This window comes from Lissotriton vulgaris, chromosome 3_1 (genome assembly GCF_964263255.1).
Source record: "Lissotriton vulgaris chromosome 3_1, aLisVul1.2, whole genome shotgun sequence".
NCBI lineage: Eukaryota > Metazoa > Chordata > Amphibia > Caudata > Salamandridae > Lissotriton > Lissotriton vulgaris.
The window spans coordinates 1,421,050,537-1,421,073,343 of record NC_141689.1 but is presented as its reverse complement, the minus strand read 5'-3'; the positions used below and the strand labels follow the sequence as shown (position 1 = coordinate 1,421,073,343).

Here is a 22,807-nt window from a genome sequence, read left to right as displayed (position 1 = left end):
CTGAAGTCGAAATGTTGTACGATGTGACTCCTCCCTCTGGTGTTTGGGCGATGCATCTTTATTCTTTAATTATTGTGTACTGTTGTGTTTCTGTGCTTGGGTACATTTTTTACTCATTGACCACGATGCATTACTCTCAGCTGCTATTCTATGTGCATTTGTTTTTATCTGATCTACCATGATATCACTTCACAAGTGCTACTATTCTTTTACTGCATTGTATCATTGCTATTTTGTTTCTGTGTAAAAACCTGAAAAATAAAGTGTTAAAAAAAAGTATTGAATGTGTACAGTAGAATGAACATGGAGTATGAGGGGAAGATGAGGTGAGGAATAAAGAGTAACAAACATTTACAATGCAACGGTTTCACATTTGCAAAAGTTAGAGCTATTGACATTGTAAATGGCAATTTTGTTATCTATGTGTTGATTTTGAAAACAGCTAAATAAATGGCATTGTCGTTTACAATGCCAATAGTTTAATATCTCGCAAATGCGAGACCTATTGCATTTGCATACACACAGAGAGCCACACTCACACACAGCCACACACACAGCCACATACACACAGAGCCACAGACACACACAGAGCCACACATAGGTAAATTGTGCTAATCTTTGTCAATCTATTATCTACAGCTACAACATTATTTTACAAATAAAACCTGTTGATTGAATAATTGGTAACTTAACCTAATCTTAAACATAGCAACATCTACAGCTAGATTGTTCTATTCATAAAAATGATTGTCACAATTATAGATTAGCATATAAAAATATTTGAAAACGTAGCATGCATACACCGGACATTTCTATATTTCATTCACATATAATGCACATATAAAGCAAGTGTTGTTGAAGTAACGCCTGCAGGATTATTTTGTTCTTTCAAAACCACATCATGCAAGTTTGGCGGGCTGTTACAGCGAGAAAATATTCCAGCCTTGACTAACATTTCCCACCGCAGCATTCTCGCCTTTGTTAAAAACAACTGTTGTAGAGTGCCGGTGTAAACTGTGTAACTCTTTGCAGAGGTATCAACAGTCAGATACTTCTGTTTTAAATCCCCAGCTCGCAGTTTTACAGTGCTGCATAAGAGGGTTGTTTTATTTTGGAAACCACCCTCGACTTTGACTCAGAGCAGCAGAGAATAAAGGAGGCCGCTCGCAGTCGTGTTCTGCTGCTGGTAGCGTGGGGAGTCCTTCAATCTGCTGTTGCCTTATCGGACTTGGGACCCCTGCACCTTGAGCCTGCGTGCTCCGCTGTGTTTTCTCAGTCAGCGCCGATTCAGGACTGTGCCTGTGCCCGTGTGCTTTGATCCTTACTGCAGCAGCCCAGGGGGAATTTGTCCAAGTATTCTGCACAGGTTGGCCGCCGCAATCCAGGCCAGATCTTGCCACCTGCTGAGGGAGTGATTTTGGGAGCGGGACTGCGAGGCAACGAAAGGTGCTAGCGCCAGGCAATCGCGCGCACCTGGGCCTCTTCCCGCCCACTCCTCCTCCTACTTAGCCCAACCTTCGCACGCGGGACGCGCGCGGGCGAAGACCGGGCAAAGAGCGGGCCGTTGTGTGGCCGTTAGGTGGCTGGTGAGGCTGGGCTGGGCCCTGTCCTTTTTGTCGTGCTCCCTACGTAGACCTGGGCTCACTGTGACCTCCAATGTTTGTATGTACGGTTTCAGTGATACTATAGTTGATTCAGCTTTGCTGGTTTCGTATTTCTAGCCATAGTCACTCTTGTATAACTTCATAGCTGTGTTTCCTTTTCCCATTATGGATATGGCTTCACCTGGGACTTCGGGGGCTAACCTTAACAAGGGCACTCTAGACAACTACTTCAAGAAATCCATCTCTGATATTGAAAGGGAAGAAGCCTTAGCAGAGAAAAGGGTGGAGCGTCGACGCTCCATCGAGGGTTACAAGGCAAGAACTCCCTTGGTTATGTCCCCGCATACCTTAGTACCCAGTACAGAGGTGTCCCCTATTACTGAGGACCCCTTTACATCTCAGGGAATCCCAGAACTTTTAAGGGATATTACCCCCACACCTCCCTCTTACCCAGGGGATTCCTCTAGTTTGCCTACCGTCGTCCCCTCACCACCTTGCAATCCTGATGTAGCTCAAAAATCTTTGCAAGCTCCCATCCCTATGGCAAAAACTACTGCTAAAAATCAATTGAGGAAGATTGAGGCCCAGATAATACCTGGCCCTCCGCCCAAAAAAAGGATGAGGAAAGGGGGTACTATACATAAGGGCAAAATTAGTCACTCTGAATTTGGTAAGGGGAAAGGGGGGGGTTCAGTCTCCGTCTCCAAACCAGATGTGGGTATTAGACCTACTACATCTACAGCGACTGCACAAGAAATACCACCCCCTATACTAGCTACCACCCCTCCACGTGCATTTCCGGAGGTGACTCCTTCGTTTGCCCCTACCTTAGAGTCAATTGCGCAAATGCTCAGGACACTGACTTCCCCTATTGTAGATAGACTAATGGCCATAGAACAACGGTTAGGGAACTTGGAACAGGCTATTTTAAATAGACCGACCAATCAGAAGGTCCCCATAACACCTAGCATAGTTCAGACTGTAGGCAGTTCACTTAACAGTTCAAAACCTTGCACTTCCAAGATGCTCTATTCAACATCTAACAACCTAGCCAAGGAGGCCAATACGATTGTTACTACCACCACAACAGCCTCATTCCCTTTGCCTAACCCTCCTACTAAAACATTGTCCCACATTCCTCAAGGCATTGTAACCTCCGCCACTCCTTCTATAGTTGCCATTAATAAGAATGGTACCAACCCACAGGGTGGAAGCAGTATTGCCGCAAGATCAAGCCAACTGGTGGGAGAGAGGGCACCATCTACCAACGCACCTAAACGCAGGATTCCCCAGGTTGAACTTCCTCCAGAATCACTACCCTATGTAGTGGTCCTTACGGGCGTGCCCATTCTAGACCCAGACAAGCGAGAAGGCCCAGAGCAACTTAAAAACAAAACTATGTACTGGTTGTCCAAAAATAGACCTCTCCCGGTGAATGTTAATGGAGACATAGTGCATGTGCGCCGACTCTCCTGGTTAGGGGGACGGGAGAAAGATATTGAGGGCGATTTGATTGTGATTAACTTCAGGGACCCTGAAGCTGTTAGGCACATTCTGAGTTGGATGCCGGGGAACCTAGGCAAATCAATTATGCCGTGTGACCTCACTTATTTCTATCCCAGAGCCCTAGTAGCTCCTCTCTCATGCCCATGGCCCCCCATGCCCCCGATAGGGATTAATGGCCCAAAACAAACTAACCATTACCTCCCTTCACACCCAGGTTCCATGATCCCAAAGAATGCTCTTGGGTGGGAACATGTTCCACCAAGGGGCTATGGAACTCATTACAGGAGTATGGAACATTTTTCTCATTCGGGGGGGATGGACCATTTGCTTCCATTTACACCTTTGGAAGTTAACAACAGATTTGAAGCTCTTTCTGGCTTGGACTCTTGTGATTGACGCCTGGGGTGCCCTCTTGGATGCTCAGCCGATGAAAGAGTGTCAAATGGACTGAATGAAAATTCCCACGCCCCCGGTGCCAATTCCCTCTGCCAATTGTCAGTAGACCCTCATGGTACGATCCCTAGCCTTCCAGTCACATCTAACTATAGTCTACCCTCCTTACAAGGGGTTCCCATCCCAAAAGTCTGCAGTGGTAGAAACACTTCAGGGGGGTATGGACCAATCCTGCACACTCCCTCTAGTGTCCTGCGGGTACTATCTTGGAATGTTGCAGGTATTTCCAATAAAATTCACACGGATGAATGGGATTCCCTCATAACAAATAGTGATATCTGCCTCTTTCAAGAGACATGGGCGAGGGTGTCGGTTCTCAAAACTGGCTATGCCATATTTGAGATCCATGCCACCTGGAACGGCAAGGGGAGGCCCTCGGGTGGTTTGGCGGTGTGGATAGCTTCGCATATTGGCTGCAAAGCGGAATCCTTACCTACGTCTTCCCAAGACATCCAGTGTGTCCTTCTAAAATGGAAGGGGGCTCCAACGTTAGCAATTATAAATGTTTATTCCCGCCCAGTAGGACCAACGGCAGAGTCCACCACACTTGAAGATCTTGTGTCCTTTATGGGCCAGCTGCCGGCAGACTTCAAGGTGGTAATGGGCGGTGACTTTAATTGCCACTTCGAGCCCCTAGAGGGCTTGAGGGAAGGGGCCCTTACTGCAGAAGACGATTTCTGGGGCATACCAGTGTGCCACTCGCCGCATCCTAAATCCTGGTCCCCACTTGCGGTCCAAATTATGTCTTTAACTCTTAATTTCGCCTTAAGAGCTTGTAATGGACGGACTCCCTCAGATACCCCTTCAAAGTGCACTTTCAATAGACTTAATCATGAGTCACGACTGGACTATGTTTTTGTTGACATCAGCCTCTGGCCCAAGGTGGAGGACTTTTATGTAATTCCTCGCACTGATAGTGACCATAATGCCCTCCTCCTCTCCCTGGCCTACCTCCCCGAACCTATAGGACCCTCTCGCCCAGAGGAAAGAGATGAAAGGGGAAATTTGGTATTAACTTCAAATAGGCGTAGGGTGAGGTGGCAGAATTTCTCCAAATCGGAAGAAAATATGGGGAAAATTTATAATTTGGTCCTGCCCAAATTTGAGGCCTTGGAAGAACTAATTAGTCTATCCAGCACCCAGGCCCTGCAGGAATCCTTACCTTCTATTCACGAAGAGTTAGTGGCTGCATTGGGAGAGGTCCTCTACCCAGAGGTGCCGAAGTCCAAGCCCAAGACCAGAACATCTACTTGGTATAACTCTGAGTGTAGAAAGGTTAAAGCTGACCTTATCACTGCAGTCAAAGAGGGGGAATCCCGGACCAGGGTGTCCGCTTTGCGGCGACAGTACAAAGATACAATGGCTCGTGTGAGGTCAGACTGGGACTGGGATAGATGGCAGGATCTGTCTGCAGCTCTAATAGCCAAGGACTCAAGAAGATTTTGGTACTTGGTTACTACTGGCTCAGGGGAACCAAAAGCCGCAGTAGAACCCAATATAGCAGCACACATATGGGAAGATCACTTCGGGAAACTCTATGCAGACGTCCATGAAAATACTGATGCCACTGTTGCAACACTCCTCTCCCTTCCTGGTGACACTCTGGAGTTTACGTTAGGGGAAGTGGCCAGTGCAATTGATGGCTTAGCATTGGGTAAGGCACCTGGCCTTGATAAATTACCTGGTGACCTTTTTAGGTCCCATTCAGAGATCTGGGCGCCTTACCTTCACATCCTCTTTAACTCACTTGCACGTGGTATGGCGATCCCCTGTACTTGGCTGGGGGCAGAGATAGTCCCTATCTTCAAGAAGGGCTGTCCTCTGCTCCCATCCAACTACAGGCCGATCAGCCTGATAGATGTCCCCCAGAAGATTTACTTGCGAATCCTACTAGACCATCTGTTGGTCTGGATGGAGGATAATGAAATCCTAAGTCCTCTCCAGGCTGGCTTCAGGAAAAATACGTCCACCATGGACCAAATCTTCCGCCTAGTTCTCCTCTTTTGGAAAACGGTGACCATCGAGGGCGGGAGATTGTACATGGTGTTCGTGGACCTGAAGTCAGCGTTCGATCTGGTACCGCGAGGAAAACTCTGGGAGGTCCTGAAGGAGTTAGGAGTGCCCACTAACTTACTCCAGGCTATAATTAGATTGCACCAGGGCAACTTTGCTCAGGTACGCTGCGGACGGGGCGGAGCACTGACAAATAGGTTTCCTGTCTCCAGGGGGGTTAGGCAGGGCTGTGTCCTTGCCCCTACTCTTTTCTGTTTATATGTGAACAGCGTCATCTCACATTTAGCTAATGTTGAGGATAATGACGCCCCAGTCTTGGCAGGCAGGAGGGTACCAGCGATTATGTTTGCTGATGATACCCTCCTGCTTTCCAAATCGCCCATGGGAATTCAGAGAATCCTTGATGGCTTTGATCTTTTCTGTAGGCAGCATGGCCTTGAAATAAATGCAGGGAAGACCAAATACATGATTTTTAACCCCTCCTCTACAACTAGACCCAACCCAACCTTAAATTCTACGATCCTAGAGAGGGTCAAAACCTTTCAGTATTTGGGTGTAACCCTGCAGGAGAACCTCTCATGGCACCCACAGATTGCAAGCTCGCGATTGAGGCTATCCCAACTGTCTGGGGCTATCTTAAAGGTTACCAACACCTCAACCTATAAACCTATAGCTCCTGCAGTTGAGATGTATAAAGTGCAAGCGAAACCAGCCGCACTCTATGGAAGCGAGCTATGGGGGCACCAAGCGGCAATAGAGCTGGTTGGGGTTGAAAATAACTTTATGAGGCGTCTCCTGGCCCTCCCAACTGCAACTCCCCTACTTCCCATACGTCTGGATCTGGGTCTACCTTCCATCAGAGAGGATCTCAATTCCAAACCCATTAGATTTTGGCATAGACTGTGGTCAACGAAGGAGCTTAGCCATTACAGGCAAGATCTGGTAAATGTCATGAACCTGAACCACAATGGCAAGATACCCTGGCTAGCCTTCGTAAAAAAAGAATTGTATAGGCTTGGTTTTAGCGAGCTTTGGGTGACTCCAGAATTAGGATGTAGCAAGGTACCCCGGAAAAGACTAGTGGAAGTGTACAAGGAACAAAAACTCACATCTCACATGACTGCACTTAGCACCGGCACCCTTACTCACTGTTTTACTCAATCCAAAAATTCATATAAGTTTGAAACCTTCTTGGATTTTATATACCCAACCTTGGCAAGGAAGTTGTTTTTACAGTGGCGGTATGGCTCCCTGCCAATCAAATCCTTTACTAGCAAATGGACCAATGGGGGGGATAAGTTATGCCCTGGTTGCAAACTGTGCGATGAGGACGAAATCCATGTTCTGTTTTTCTGCCCCACATATAAATCCTCAAGGAAATATTGGTTGGTGCCCTTATGCAGGAACATGGCTATAAGGAACTGTCTGTCATCTTACAGAATACTGAAATCTGACTCTTCCCCCCATATTGTATTTGCAGTTTCCAAATTTCTCCTTGCCATGTGGCGTAAGAGGTCCAAGCTGATTAAGGAGAATCTAACATAGATTGAATTTCCTGCCACTGTCTTATTGTTTTTACGGCTTCCGTTGCTAACGTCCTTACCATTATGTCAATTTTACTCCCATGTAATGAATTGAGCTGTTCCCCTTTTTTTATGTATTTTATCTATTCGATTTTAAAGATGGATAAGAATGTCTCGTTACTTGTATTTTTGTACATTCCAATGATGTTTTTATACTGTTGTATGTATCTGTATGCTTCCTTTATGGCCTAAAAGGCCGAAATAAAGATTTTTGGATTGGATTGGAATAAAGGAGGGAGAGAGAGAATGAAGGAGGGAGGGAGAGAGAGAATGAAGGAGGGAGAGAAAGAGAGGAAAACAGTGACAAATACAGAAAGCAAGGGGTGAAGAAAAACCTGCAAGAGTGACGAAATAGGCAGTGCAGAGTGAGGTGGAAATTAAGGATACACAGTCTTGCTAGGCCATTGAGCAGCTCCCTAGACAGGTTCCAGAATAACATTTTAGGCCACCGCAATTTTTTAAAAAAACACAAACTAAGCACTTCAAACAGCCTTGAAAGTTCTGCTATGGGGCCTTTGTTTGATTCCCTGCTGCCTCTCCTCCATGCTGTCAGTTAGACCCAGGGCTTCCCCTCGCCTTCTACATAAACAGGAATTTAAACTCACGGGTCACGGAGCGAGAGCACATTTGCTTAAGAATAAGAGAATGTACCGTGCGCCATAGCGGAGTACACGTTAGGCCGGTCTCCGAGGAGCACGAGCTGGCTTAACGTGGCAAATGGACGTCAGATGTTTTAATGGTGTGTTTTTACAGCTCAGCGCTATTCAACTAGCGGAATATTGCCTTCAAATAACAATGCGGGCCTAATTAGTCCCGGGTGCTGTCATTTCATAATTTTGCAGGTCCTGTGCGCAGCAAAAAGTAATAAATGTAAGCAGATCATTTTTCGTTGGACTGTAAAAGCGGAAAAGAAGTCCAATGCCAAGCCAATGCAAAGCAGGACATACCGAGCCTCAGTGTTAAACGAGAATGATTGCACACAGTCACATCGTTGTCTGGTGCTAGGTTAAAATTCATGAGCGTACATGCATAAACATAATGCATTCTAGGAGTTGTAGTATCAGTACATTTCAGCAGAGCTATAAATGTAGACCAGAATGATTTGTTGAAAAAACCCTGGATGTGGGAAGACAACGTCAACCTGGCCACCATTCAGTCATTTGGTAACTTCCAACTCAAGAATTCAGTTGTCAGAGCCCAGCTCTCGCTTTTCTAGTTTTACTGGATAATGGCATGCAGTTATTGTTACCGATTTGTGACATTTGCAGAGCACACAATCTGCAATTAGCATCACAGCACAGGGCTTTTCGGCAGGTCGGGGTGTGACTTTCCTCGTGCTGGAGGGACTTTAATGACAGACCACGGTGTGTGCACAGAATGATGATGTATGTCTGTTTGGGAAATGTGCAGAATTAAAGAACAGAGGCCCTCATGTATCATGCCATTTAATGGTCGGTAAGGCTCCGATTCATAAATTCAGAGCCTTTCCAACCGCAAAATGGCATGGCGCTTCAGAATAATCTACTGGCGATACTGGAAAGGGGCTGCGGGCAGTCTTTGCTGTGGGGGGCGCGGCGGCACTCACCAGAGTCTGTTTTGGCCGGGGTCGCTCCAAGTACATGAGGCCTCAGGTATCGGGAGAGAAGACGGGAGTTGATCCCATGGACGGGGAGCCGAGTCGCAGGGCCAGATACTGGCAGGAAGTCGGTCGCTGAGCGCCCCACTACAAAATGGGCACGACCTGTCCCAATCGCCGCCAGAGAGGGACCAGCAGACGGGACACCTTCAGGGCAGAGAGCAGCGCCGCCTGCCCCCCGCCTGACCTGCCTCTGCCACCATGGACCTGTGCTATGCCGTGCCACACTTAACAGCTCCGGCGCCGGGTACACAGAGCCCGCCTTCACTGCAGTTGCCGCAGCCACCAGAGTTCTCCGCTACCTCGTTCCCTCTCACGGCCGCATGAGGCCTGGAACCAGCACCTCACGCAGGCTCGATGGTGTCAGGGGCAAAGCTCAGTACTCCGCAATCCGATCCCTGATGGCAGGCAAGCTTTCTCAAAGGAAAGAGGGCACACCGGCCCAGCGATGGCGGCCCGTCTCAAAGCTCCCCGGGCACCGCCATTTCCAGTCCGGTGCCCCCCCCACCCCGGCAACAGACATGGGTGTGGGAGTGGCGGGTGAGACTCAACGGCGGCGCAGCTCACGGGGACAGGCCCACTGCAGCGGCCAATCAGAGCGCGCCTCTGTCGACGAGCCACCAATGCGGTCGCAGCCCCTTCGTGCCTCGGCCAAGGTGCCGAGCAGCTGACGGGCGGCAGCACCTACGAGGACACGGGGGGGCGGGAGAGGAACGGACGGCGGGAGGGGGCGGGAGAGGACACAGGGGGCGTGAGGCACGAAAATTGGCACAAGTGCGGCGTGGGCAGCCGCGGATTAAAAAAAAATTTTAAAAAATGGCGGCAGCACCTACGAGGACACGGGGGGGGGCGGGAGAGGAACGGACGGCGGGAGGGGGCGGGAGAAGACACAGGGGGCGGGAGGGGGGCGGGAAAGGACACGAGAGGAACGGACGGCGGGAGGGAGGCGGGAAACGTGGGGACGGCGGGAGGAGGGACACAAGGCAGGACAGCAGCAAGCACGGCCCGGCCGGACCAGACACGGGGGCGTTCCCGGCGTCGCGTGACGTCGGCAAAAGCCAAAGAATCTCGGGAACGCCCCCGTGTCTGGTCCGGCATTGACGGACGCCTCTCTGTTCCAATGGCTAGCCTCCATTTATGGAGCTAGCCAATGAAGCAGAGAGGCGTGTTCAAGTCACCCATACTAGAAACTACAGATTTCTCTGGAGGAGGAGCCTAACGGCTCCGCCCCCCAGTGAAACCTAAAAAGAGGGACACGGGGAAGGGCAAATAAACCAAGGACCTAGGCAGGAATTACAAATAGTTCTGCCAAATATCAAAGTGATTTAAATACCCACAACAGAGTTTATTAGTTTTATTAAAAAGTCAGCATTGACATAAGTGAAGCCCTCATAAGACAAAACATTTGTGATACTGAGCAATTTCTGCAATACTATATAACATCTGCATTAAAATGTGCGAAATATGTCACTTGTCTGCACATCACATTGTTAACGGTGATGTAAACATTCCGTTGTAGAAAAAAATAACAATCATTTAGTTTTGTTTTCGGTATGGGATTTCATCCTACCGTGCAAATGCCTGGCTCAAGAGATAGGGAGTGTGCTTTGGAAATGCATATTTGAAGTCCAAATCCTACTTCATCACACCATTATAAGTACATAGAAAAATGAAAGGGCATTCATGTGAAACAACCATTGGCAAAATCAATAAGTGACTCTGGCTGGCAGCATTTAATCTTCGTCAACCTTTGTTTTGTCAAACTGTTATTGTTGGGAGAGCTACTGGGCACAACCAATAACAAAAAAGGAAAAAAAAAATCAGCTACAAGAAAAATATTATTTTGTATAAAAATAGCAGTCATTGCCTTAGTAGTCCCTGGCACTGAAGGCAACTACTTTGCATGCAGATGTGGTCTTTGAGAATAGTATCACTCACAGTGAAGACAGTCGATCCCTGAAGTGGGATGCATGATAAGGAAAAATTCAGCACAGTACAAAAGAGCCAATGGCTGACGCACTGCCATATGCTGTGGTGGGCAGGTGCAAAATTTGAACGGCAGTTGATCCAAGAGAGGGAGTGAGAGAGGGCGAGAGAGAGAGCGCAAGAGAGCGAGGGCAAGAGATAGAAAGTGTGTTTATTCACTGAAAAAAATAAACAAACGTAACAGGGAAATTATAGTTAGGTTCAAATTTTACACACACAAAACCATAGAAATTCAGTAGTTATATTTAGAGCTATCTCAAGTCCCTATAATTCATGCCCTAATGTAACGATAACTCACGCCACCACCATGCATAGTTTTCTCATCAATAATTGATATCATAGTAGATTTTAGGAGTGATGAATAAGCAGTTCATGGCAAGGGCATGAATTATAGTTACCTTAGAGCACAAGTTATAGTTACTTGACATAACTTTAAATATAACTGATGAATATCTATGGCTTAGAGTGTGTAAAATCTGAACCCAACTATAAATTCACTGTAATCTTTGGCTTACCCCAACCCGCGCACGGCCTTTGGCCATTTGCAGCAGGAGTTGGCCGCATGCAGCTAACTAACCCCACGCTGTGCACAGTGGAGGTTTGGCCGCAAGGTCTGGCCTATGGCCAACCCTCTAAAAGCAGCCAACCAATGGGCTACTTTAGATGAGTGTAGCTGTACTTCCTGAGGCACAACAAAGTCCGTACACAAGTCTGGACATACTCTGTCTACTTAGGGAGAATGAATTCTGGTTACTTTCAACTCCATTGTTTTTCAGCCTGACTTTGGTGCAGATAGGTGCACCCTTGTACAACGCCTCAGCAACATTGGCATACAAGGAAAAGCCTTGGCCTGGATCATCTCGTTCCTCGCTGGGAGAACTCAAAGAGTCCGACTTCCCCCATTCAAATCAGAGGCCACTGAAGTCATCTGCGGCGTACCACAAGGATCTTCACTCAGTCCCACCCTCTTCAACGTTTATATGAGCCCACTCGCATCCATCGCGCGACAACACAACCTTAACATCATCTCCTACGCTGACGACACCCAGTTAATCCTTTCCCTCACCAAAGACCCTAACACCGCCAAAACCAATCTTCACTAAGGCATGAAAGAAGTAGCCGAATGGATGAAACACAGCCGCCTAAAACTTAACTCAGACAAAACGGAGGTGCTCATCCTAGGATCCTCCCCCTCTGCATGGGACGACTCATGGTGGCCTTCGACTCTGGGCACAGCACCCACGCCCACTGACCACGCACGTAACCTTGGCTTCATCCTAGACTCCTCACTCTCGAGGTCCAGACAAGTCAACGCAGTCTCATCCTCCTGCTTCAACGTACTTCGTATGCTCAAAAAAATCTTCCGTTGGATCCCCCCCGAGACAAGAAAGACTGTCACCCACGCACTGGTCACGAGTCGGCTGGACTACGGAAACACACTATGCGCCGGAATCACAGCCAAATTACAGAAAAAACTCCAACGCATCCAAAACGCATCAGCGAGACTCATTTTGGACATCCCTCGCCAAGATCACATTACCGGACACCTGAAAGACCTCCACTGGCTTCCCGTCAACAAGAGAATAACGTTCCGTCTCCTCACCCACGCACACAAGGCCCTTTACAAACTAGGACCCGAATGCCTCAACACTCGACTGTCCTTCTACACACCCACCCGCCAACTAAGATCCTCCAATCAAGCCCTCACCGCAGTCCCGCGTATCCGAAGATCCACCATGGGAGGTAGATCCTTCTCCTACTTGGCGGCCAAGACCTGGAACTCACTCCCCACTCACCTCCGCCTTACACAGAACCACATCTCCTTCAGAAAAGAACTTAAAACCTGGCTATTCGACAAAAAATGATCCCCCCCCCTCCCCAAGCGCCTTGAGACCCTCTGGGTGAGTAGTGCGCTATATAAATCCCTGAACTTGAACTTGAACTACCATACCAGCAATTCAGTTTCACGCCACCTCATAATAGTCAGTCCAGTATCTCCTGAACTGTCCACAGCTGCAGTGCATGTGATGAAAGCTTACAGCCATTCTATTTCAATGTTGTGCATTGAAGGGGAACAGAAGCCACTTCAAGAAGATATTCACTCAATACATATACGTTAACTGTCAGCTCCTTCCTTGATCTTTTCTTCGCAAATCGAATGTTCTAAGTATACATTATAGCTGTCTTGAATTCCTACTACATAATTACGTCCAACAGTTACTGAAAAATATATCTGCATGGTCTATATTTCTCACAGCTGACAGCAAAAAATGGATCGTTAAGCTCCAAATTATTTCCTACCAAATGTTTTATTATTTAATGTTTATTTTGAGTCCCACCTAGTGCATCCTAATACGTCTGGTGCAGGAGGTGATAAAGAAGACTGTCAAGCAAATTAAAATCTGCCCTGTTTCTGTTTTTGCTATAGAAATGTGTTTCTCTGCCTCATTCTTGCTTCTTGTTGGTGCTTGCTTGCTTACTTTATTTTTTGTTGCTCCATTCCAGCGAGAGTGCCAAACTGGCAAGCACAACTTGGCCATCTTGTATATAGATTCATTAGTGGGCTTAGACATTCCTGTTAAGAAAGGAACCTGTATACTTAACACGCTTAATCCTTTTGTATAGGCTACTGGAAATAAACAATCCTGCGCCAATCCATTTTTCTATCTGATAATGGATTTATCACTATTCTACAGTTTTCAACAAAAAATAAGTGTTCCTCGCTCAAATCGATCCAACGATACTACAAATGCTGCTTATTGACTACGACACCGAATGCAGCATTTTGAAAATGTTGGCTGGTTATATCGCTTGCCGATTGCTGTATATCAGGATTAAATAGGTGAGAAAGTTGTATTACATTTTGACTCCACCTGTGGAAACTGACAACTGCGGAAGACAGGTTGGAGCAGAAAAAGTCATGTGGGAGAAGTTGCTCCTTGAACGAGCACTCAGTACCAGTATCTTTCATCACTTTTGGATGCAAAGTATACCCTGGCGTTTAATTTTCATGCAAGATACTCCATGTGAATTTCATTTTGGCAAAATAACTTTTTTTGAAATTTCACACAGGGCTACAATAAATTCCTCAATTTATGAACTAGGAGGAGGAAGAAGGCTTGCCTGCAGCAGGAAATACAATCCTAGATTGCTAATCAAACACAGTGGGAAAGAAATATCGGTTCTTTGCCATAAAAATGTTTTGTTTCCTTTCCCATTCTCCCATAGCTGACATTATTTCAGAAGATCTTTGGAATTCTGCAATATACCAAATATTTTGTGCTTAGCTTAGAGTCAAATCAAAATAAGCTTTATTCAATATCATAGTGTTAATCATAAAAGCATACAAAATAAAAACAATATATATGTGCAAGATAAAATACAATACGCTGTTTTAAAACCAGATAAAATACAGATGCAGATACAGCTTAAAGAGGAACAACAATACTTTGTTCCCACGTTAATAATTTCCTCCGAGTAATAACTGCCCATAAAAATGTTGCTAAAACAGCACATATATACAAATTTGAAAGTCATATAAAAAAGCTGGACGACATTGCATAAAATGTAAGGGCTTTACCAGTGGCTTAGAGTCAACTTTAGTAGCTCTGGTTGACAGATGCGTATTTAAGTGCGTAAAGTACACTGCTATTCAATGTGGACGTTACGATTTAGTGAACAAGATTCCAGAAGCGGATACTGTACGCATACATAAAACCCAAAGCGGAAAACGAGCCTTACACAGGTGCGAAGTATAGGGTGGACAAGTGCACTAATCATTCCAAAACCTGTGTAGGTCTGGCTTCGATTTTCGCTCTGTGTAACAATGTATATATTTTACACAAAACATTGTAATGTGATGGAAAATTCTGTGCTACTGAAAGGGTGTTCCAGTGCTTTGATGCAAGACAAAATAATGAACTCTTGACAAATAAATAATATTGTGAACAGGCACGGCTGATTGTTTATAGTTTAATAATAAGCCCATCTTTTTTGTAGTGTTGAGACACAGTTTGTAGCAATGCATGGTAAAATGGCATGATAGAACGATAATGCCAAGGAACCTGTTGCGTAGTTTGCCTTTCCTGGTAGAAAAATATAAACAACCTTGTCACATAACTTGTCCCTCCATTGCCACAGAAATCAAGTGGCCATGGCCCCTACTCACAGATGTTCAGCCTGAAACGGACAGTGCTCCCAGAATGAGCTGGGTGTTCAGAAATGCCCTCCGAGAGAGAAATCTGCAGCCCTTGGTGCAGACGGGTTATTCCTTCCATAATGACAGGGTGAGGTCATTCCAGTCTGGCCTTAGCCATCCCCGCATGTCAATCCCTCCCACTAGGGCCATGTTTATTTGGTATTCCTAGAACATGTTGGTAGTGTTAGTCACCCAAGCAAGAGACACTCTTTTGCGGCAGCGCTCTAGTCTGCAACATTACTTATGTCCATAATCCCAGACACATCCATGACTGATATACATCCAGTAGTTACACTGACAACTGGCATGACTGCCACCCTCAAGGAACACCATAGTTTTACACATCTTTGACGGGCAACTTTTTCATTGCAGATGTCTTCTTAATGCTAGTGAATCTCTAATAAAAAGCCATTGCCAAAAACCAGCTGCTTCAGTGCATGCCAGATAAATTACAATCATGGACTAAGCTTCCGATGTGTGGAATAAGACCTGTACTTTGTTACCACTTCCTTGGAGTAACACATAAGGGGCGAGGAAAAAATTGGGTTACCCCTTCCAGAGATCTGGCAAGGCATCCTCGGATACAAAATAGTTATCTATTTTTTTTTAGGTACATGCCCAGCTTGTCTTTCATTCTCATTCAAAATAAGCGATGGTTCTAGGTTATCACTGTGTATTTTAAAGTTGCATCAGATAAACTGATGCAACTTTATGGGGTGAACGGGACCACTCATTGTCCACGTGTATGTCCCAGCAATAACATGCACCTCAATGTTCCAACAATGGACTCTGTTGTCATACAAACACATTAAATCACTCCCCAATAAGTCCAATTAAACCTATTGTATTGCTTGTACATTTCCTCACTTTGGGCTTAATGACTCTTAGCAATAATGGTAAAAAAAGCTTTGTTTAACTACAACAAATGTTATCTGGAATTCAGAGTGCTTATGAAAAATGATGATGTAGAAATAGTACTAGAGTTCTAAAACAAACAGCCGTCTTTATGTTTGCAAAGAGAGGACAACTTAAGCCAAACATACGTCTCTGTTAAAATAGCACAGCACAAATGCATGAATTAATCTCTGTTCAACACTTAAAATGTATCTTCTCTGACAATGTTGATCTTTGGAGGATTGCCTACACCACTATGAATTGCAGTGCACTGCACCGACCCCTCTCCGTCTGGAGAACGATACTGCGGATGCCTACAATAAATATAAGAAACCTACCTGGAGAGTAAGAAAGCAGTGACTCCATCAGTTAACCCATGATCACTAACTGGAAATTCTTCACACCTTACACGAAGGTTTGTTACTACCCAACTAATGTCATAACCTATTTGTTTTCATATTTTATTTCTTAGATTCTGGCAGACAATCCACAGATGAACATCAAGACACACCCTCTACCAAAAACTTAAATAAGTTACAGTGATGGCCAAATAGCAAACAACTACACAAAGTCAATATACAACTGCACACAGTACCAGTTAGACTATCAGCTAGATATGACATGCAGGCACAAATGCGCAATGTGCAACAATCGGTGGAGTTTCCCATGCCTTGAATCGGCACCTCCGAAAAAACTGTTTTAACTACAATTCCGAGATATAACAGGGATAATTTGCACTGAAGACCCGACATTTTATGTTGGACTCACAAACCCCCAGTGAATTTCAGTAAGTGGACTGATCTCAAGTCAGGAGACAGGATGGATGCCAGCATTCATAAATCCGACAATGCATATGCACTCCATTCACAGATGGTAAGGCAAAGTATGAGATACCTTAAGCTATAATTTAAAAAATACTTCCACCTGTTCCAAAAGAATGGCCAACGTAACCCTCTACTGAGTTGACAAGTCCGGGAAAGCGCTGCAGAAATGTGGAGGGTAATAGGACTGTAGATTACAACTTCTTGATTAATCAGTGTAATGATTTGGATTGAGAGAACATGTTTTGTCTTCTAGAAGGAATAGTTGATAGGGATTATGAAGAGGGAACTGGGTTTTGAAAAAGGTGGAGGTAAAAGATGGAACGAGATATGAGATAAAAACATTGTGGGCGAACTAGAGAGTGGAAGTAACACACTGGAATGTAAAAGTTGCACTGCTAATGGCATTATATACACCTTATTATGTATAGTGAGATGTGTATTCAAGTTACTGTCTCCTTCATAGAGGCAGCCATCCCTATATGTTCTTTAATAGAAAATAAAAAAAAACCTTCAATAATAATCTGTTAGTTTAAAAGGGTTTTGCATTCTGACCAATTTGCAAGTGTGATCGAGATGCGCTTACTTCCTGTTGTGTGCCCAAGTATATATATACTCTATCCAACAATGCAGATTCTCATCAGTAGGATGATGGTTTTTCACTGCCTCCAAATAATCCACACCCATTTCAGCTCTACTCACAATCTTCTAATGAATGTGAAGAATCACAGAAAAGAAGCGGGCATACCCTTTTGTTAAAAAAAAAAAGTCTATTTGGTCTGAATCGGCCTATTGAACGAATGTAATAACTGACTGCTAGGGGAAACAGATCTGTGTTCCAAAGTGCGCTGGTGGTGGTCCCAAACAGTGCTTTAAGTGGAATGAAAAGGTGGGGCGAGGTCTGTAATAAAGGTGTGGCAAAAAAGTGTGACTAGGAATCCCTTACAAGGGGTGCAGCCAAAGTAATGAAGGGTAAGGCTTAAATCACAAACTAAAATCCTGTGTCACACAGCATGCCGCCTGACCAGTATTTGGGTGACTGTGAGCTTTCCGTTATTGCACTCAGGCATATAACACAACAATAGACAAATGCTTAAAGTAAGCTAGGCATATTGTCTTGGTCAAAGTTTGCTAGCAGTATCAAATAAATAAGCTAAAGCAATGACTTCATTGTGAATAGATAAAATTGAAATGTTTCCATTCTGAAAAGATGAAACTGTGAATTAAACTTTACTAAGGTTTGTGGATTGGGTAATGACCTTCTGTATCTCAATCACTCCAGTTCTCCCCTTCAAACCATTTCCCCCTGCAGTCTCTCACTCTATGCGGCCTTTCTACGCACATCTTTCTGTAATCCTCCATCTCCATATCTCACGAGTCATCTCTTTCCACTTCGGCGCCGGTCTTTTGACTCTACCTTTGTGGTATACTCTTCATCTCCTCCACTTCACCATCCCACCCACACACAACCCAACCATTCACCCGTATGCATTGGATCTTGCTTTGATACTGACAATAGTGTGATACCTGTTCTCCACCTTTATACCCTTTCCCTCAAAATCACAACTGGCACCTAAGTGACTGTCGCTCTTTGCGCTCTGCAGGTAGGCCAAGGATCAGATGTGAATCTTTTCTGAGCACTTTTTTATGAGCCACTGATGGGCACCGTGAGCAGCTCGCATTGTACTCCACTCCTGCTCCAGAGCTCTCAATGCTGGCCTGCAGTAAAGACTCACTTACAACTTGAACTCACACTCAGACATCTGGAGGCAACTCAGTTCACGGTGCTCTACAAAAGAGCTCCATGAAAAAAACTACAGAAACACAGCATCTGCAAAAACAAAGACTTACGGAATAAGAGATGAACTAAAATATGTGAAATGTAATCAGGGACTGCAATAGCTATATGGATTACCTTTGGGTCTTTACAGTGATTGTTGAACAAGCAAGGTGTGTGATTGCCTGTAAATGTAAGGACAAGAATATGGGGATTGGTAAGGAACGGTTTCAAGTCCATTTATTTTATTACTAATGGCGATGAGACAGAACGTACCCGTCCAACTACTTTCACTCGTTATGGTGGATTGGAACAAAAACTATGCTGATAACCAATCGCCGCGGATCACATCACGCCATTTGGTTAAAGGGAAAACCATTAGAGAAAGTTTCAGCATATAAATACTTGGGCTTCTACCTTGACGATAAGCTTAATTTAAAAGAACAGAAGAAATATCTGACTCAAAGAGCGGGAGCCTTGATATTTGGTTTAAGTACGTTGACAAAAAAACTGGAAGGTCCATCACTCAAACCCTTATTAACTGTGATGGCCAACAAAGTTCTCCCAACCCTGACCTATGCAAGTGTGGCAATGCACGGAACGGACGCGGATCTATTGAATAGTTTAACAACCAAAATTTATAAAAAGGTTTTACGATTACCCAGTATGACATCACCAGCGCAAATGCGACTCGAATTTGGATTAAAAAATGAAGCCCTGGGCAGACTATACTCATACATTAAGATGTGGTATCAGATAAAGCAAAAAGCAGTTAATAGCAATCTTAATACCTATTTATGGCAAGAACTTCAATCCCAAAAAAAATCCAAAGCCAATCAATTCCTTACGTATGCTTTGGAGGCCACAAGTTCAAAAACTCTATGGGATACAAATTTGTCATTTGCTTTATTAAAAAAGATATTAAATAAAGCAGCTAATCTTCATTCACTTGTTTTGGATAAAGAAATTTTCTCTCATCGTTCGCACTCTTGGATGGTAATAAATGGCTATAAGACACTGACACCGGCACTGTACTTGGAAACAACTTACTCCATTTTTATCAAAAGGGAGCTGATGTTATTGAGATTTGGTAACTTCCCAACATTAGCTGAAGAACCAGCCTGGAAACAGTTGGCAGCTGTCTCATGTCGTTTGTGTGGCAGCTCCAAAGAAGATCTTATACACATAATTTGCCTTTGTAAGTCGCTGTCCAAGGAACGGACATATATTAAAAAGAATAGTTTTCGGATCAAGAAGTTGCGAACATGTAGATCTGCCATTATTGGATGCCTAGATACAACTGCTCCTCGGTTACATTGTAAGCTGGTGAAGTTCTTGCAGGCATTTGAGAAACGCATTAAACAACATGAAGATATCTAATCCTAATGATTTGAACTATTGCACAATGATGTAAATATTGATCGGAAATCTTTGAGTTTTACCTTTTGCCTTATAATAGACGTTTTATTACTAATTTTAACGTATTTTACAAAACAAAACAAAGCATTTTTTTATATAATGGATGTGTTTTATCTTCTAAATTGTTATGGTTTTAATTAACTGAACAATAAAGTTTAAATCAAATCAATCAAATCACTCGTTATGGTGGATTGGAAGGTAATGTCCGTCTGACGGGGCACAGATCGTGATAGATATGTTGCAATGTATCGATCGGAGTTAGGTGCTCCCGGGCGTTTTTACTTCGCCAACAATGCAGACTGCAGGCTTGGAGTGACTGGTCTGTCAGTCTGCTGCATGAGTGGGCCGCACAGAGTCTGGCTCCTAAGTGCATCCTTTGGAAGGTAAGGTCGTGTGTGCCTTTTCAGCTCTACCGCAAGGCCCAGAAACACAGAATGCTAGTATTCGGTGCTGGCACTCTGAGGGCAGAGGCGCCCAGTGTCGTCGGATCGTCTGGAAACAAACAATGTGTGATGCAACCAGGGCGATTACGGGTTGCATATTAACTTCGGTCTCTGGCGGCACACGATGTAAGGTCTTAGCGCTTATAGACACAAAGGCTCTTGAGAGGACAACAAATCCGGATATTTGGTCACAGGCCACAGATGTGCAAACAGCAAACACGCTTCGGTGATCTTCAACTCTGAACAACTGAAGGGATACGGGCAGCAAGTACTGAAGAGGGAGAAGTTTGGTAGAGACCTGTCTTCGAAAAGAGCGATTCTCATCTGATCTATCTACTACGTAAAACGATGCTCAGTAATTAGGTAAAGCTTATTGACAGTCAGTCACGGCAGTGCCATGGTGCGCTCAGTACGTACTACTGCCTTTGAGTTGTTATTTCCTCCAGCTACTCCATCTCGCACGATACACTCACGATGTCACTCGGTTGAATGCAACCAGAAGAAGATGTGAAATCAATGTACTAGGTGGAGCACACATTTAATTACGGAATCGTTATTACTGTACATCTGCACCAAACCGAAGTAATGCTGTATGCGGAGCCAGCAAAACGCGCTTGTTTATTGTTGTGTTAAAATGTCATCGTACTTCTGAAATCCAAGGACTGTGGAAAATAAGAGTATGAAAAGCCCTAACTTGTCTCGAAGCTTTCTGCTAAAATAGAATGCTTAGGTGAAATGCAGAGCTCATTAATGTGCCCTCAACCCACTGAACAAAACAACTTCGGCCCCAACATATGTTTGCACTACGTGCCTAGGTTTTCATCCTTTACATGAATACTTAGAACCCGTGCAAATACCACGTCTACCCCCAGGAGGTTAGAATTGTGTGTGTGCCGACGCGCGGACATACAGAGATGTTTAGTCGCAGATGCACTCCTGCACGTACACACGAAGGAGCGCACAATTATGCAGTTGCGTGTGCACATGAACACTATACAGTTATGTGCACACGTGAAGGGAAATACTACGGCATATGGGCATGGAGTTAGAAAGGTCCACGTACGCTAACAAATATGCATCTGCTAAAGCACAACTATTTTAATGGCGCCGACTGCGATTGACCTAGGGCCAAAAAAGGGGTGCACCGATGAGAGCATTACACGGTCAGAGGGCCAAGAAAGAGCCGACGAATAAGCAGTATGGAAAATACGGCACAGTGACTCGTTCGAGAGTTTTCAAAAGGAGGGCTTCCGTTCCTTGTGCCAGTCTGCACGGGGACGGAGAGGTAGAAAGTGATGACTCGGCGATGTGCGTCCGATGGCATGCGGAGTGTTTAAATCCCAAGCCTGCCCCAGGCGAGGGCTGCCACCTGTCCCATTTTCAGAGGCGCCGTCCCTACTTTCTGGGTGGGATACTGGCATCTGTCTTACGCTAGGTGATACTGTCACTCCTTCCGGCACACTGCGACTAAAACAACCTGTCTCACGCCTCCCAATCCCCTTCGAAGTTTCTGTACCCCACTTACCTTGACTGGGCAGCCATAGTGCCACTCATAGGACCAGCATCCTTGAATCCATGAGCCCTGCTCTGCAGCCCGGACACACAGAGCGGGGCAGCTCCACCATTTGCCAGTCCTTAATCCATCCCCTCTTCTTTGGGCCGGGAGGGGAGATCCGCCGCGGGGCCCTAAGGTGTCGCCGAGCTTCCCACAGGCGCCGATCCCGAGCACAGCCAGCTCAGTGCACAGGATTACACTGTGTGCGATGGACGTCCGGCAGCCGCTCCGCCCATGCCAGAAAGCCAGCAGAGAGGGGACTTGAGCAAGTGGTACAACCCGATTCTCACACCAGTTTCACTTTTTTAGTGCATATTTCAACTATTTAACTAACGAAGCATTTTATTTTTTAAGCTGCTGTATTACGTTACCACAAACACACTTGTCATGTCATCAGTATTATTAATATGAATTCTCCGACTGTATCCCTCACCCCTCGATTGGATGGAGCATTCCAAGCCTCCCTACATGGACATGGTGCTCTGTCAAAGGCAGGCAGAGAGGAGGATTGGGTGAGATGTGCACTGCCCTGGTTGGCCCCTCCTATCACAGGCAGCGTACACATGTCCCACCGGGGCTGTGTTTTCTCCTGCGTGCAGGACAAGCTTTGGAAACATACAGAGGCGGCAGCCGGGCTGGGCCTGGGCCCCCGGCTGCGCCGTACAACCCTATAATCAGGGAGTGCTCTGTGGGATGTGGGAGGAGGGGCGTCCGAGAAGCAACACTGCCTATTTAAACAAGGGAGGTGGATGATGGGGGAGGGGCCCCCTGGCGGAACTGGCATAACTCAGGGTCTGCCTGTATTTGTGTATCAACTATTTACTTGGGGGTAACCCCTCCTTTTAATCGCAATAACGTATCCTTCAATCATTTTACAGTACTTCCTCTTCAAAAATTCATTACCTCAATGCAAGAAGGT

The 22,807-nt window shown here is 45.4% G+C and overlaps 1 protein-coding gene across 2 annotated transcripts in view; it reads right to left on the bottom strand.

Annotated features, from left to right (window-relative positions):
• AFF1 (ALF transcription elongation factor 1) overlaps positions 1-22,123 on the bottom strand; it is a 445,670-nt gene extending 423,547 nt beyond the window's left edge. The window contains exon 1 of one of the 2 annotated variants that reach the window (XM_086961892.1): positions 21,859-22,123. In XM_086961892.1, coding sequence (XP_086818018.1) covers positions 21,859-21,887 — 29 coding nt within the window. In that variant the 5' untranslated portion in view covers positions 21,888-22,123. The remainder of the gene's footprint in view (positions 1-21,858) is intronic. The other variant, XM_086961893.1, reaches the window with a different exon arrangement.
• Positions 22,124-22,807: the final 684 nt, after the last annotated feature.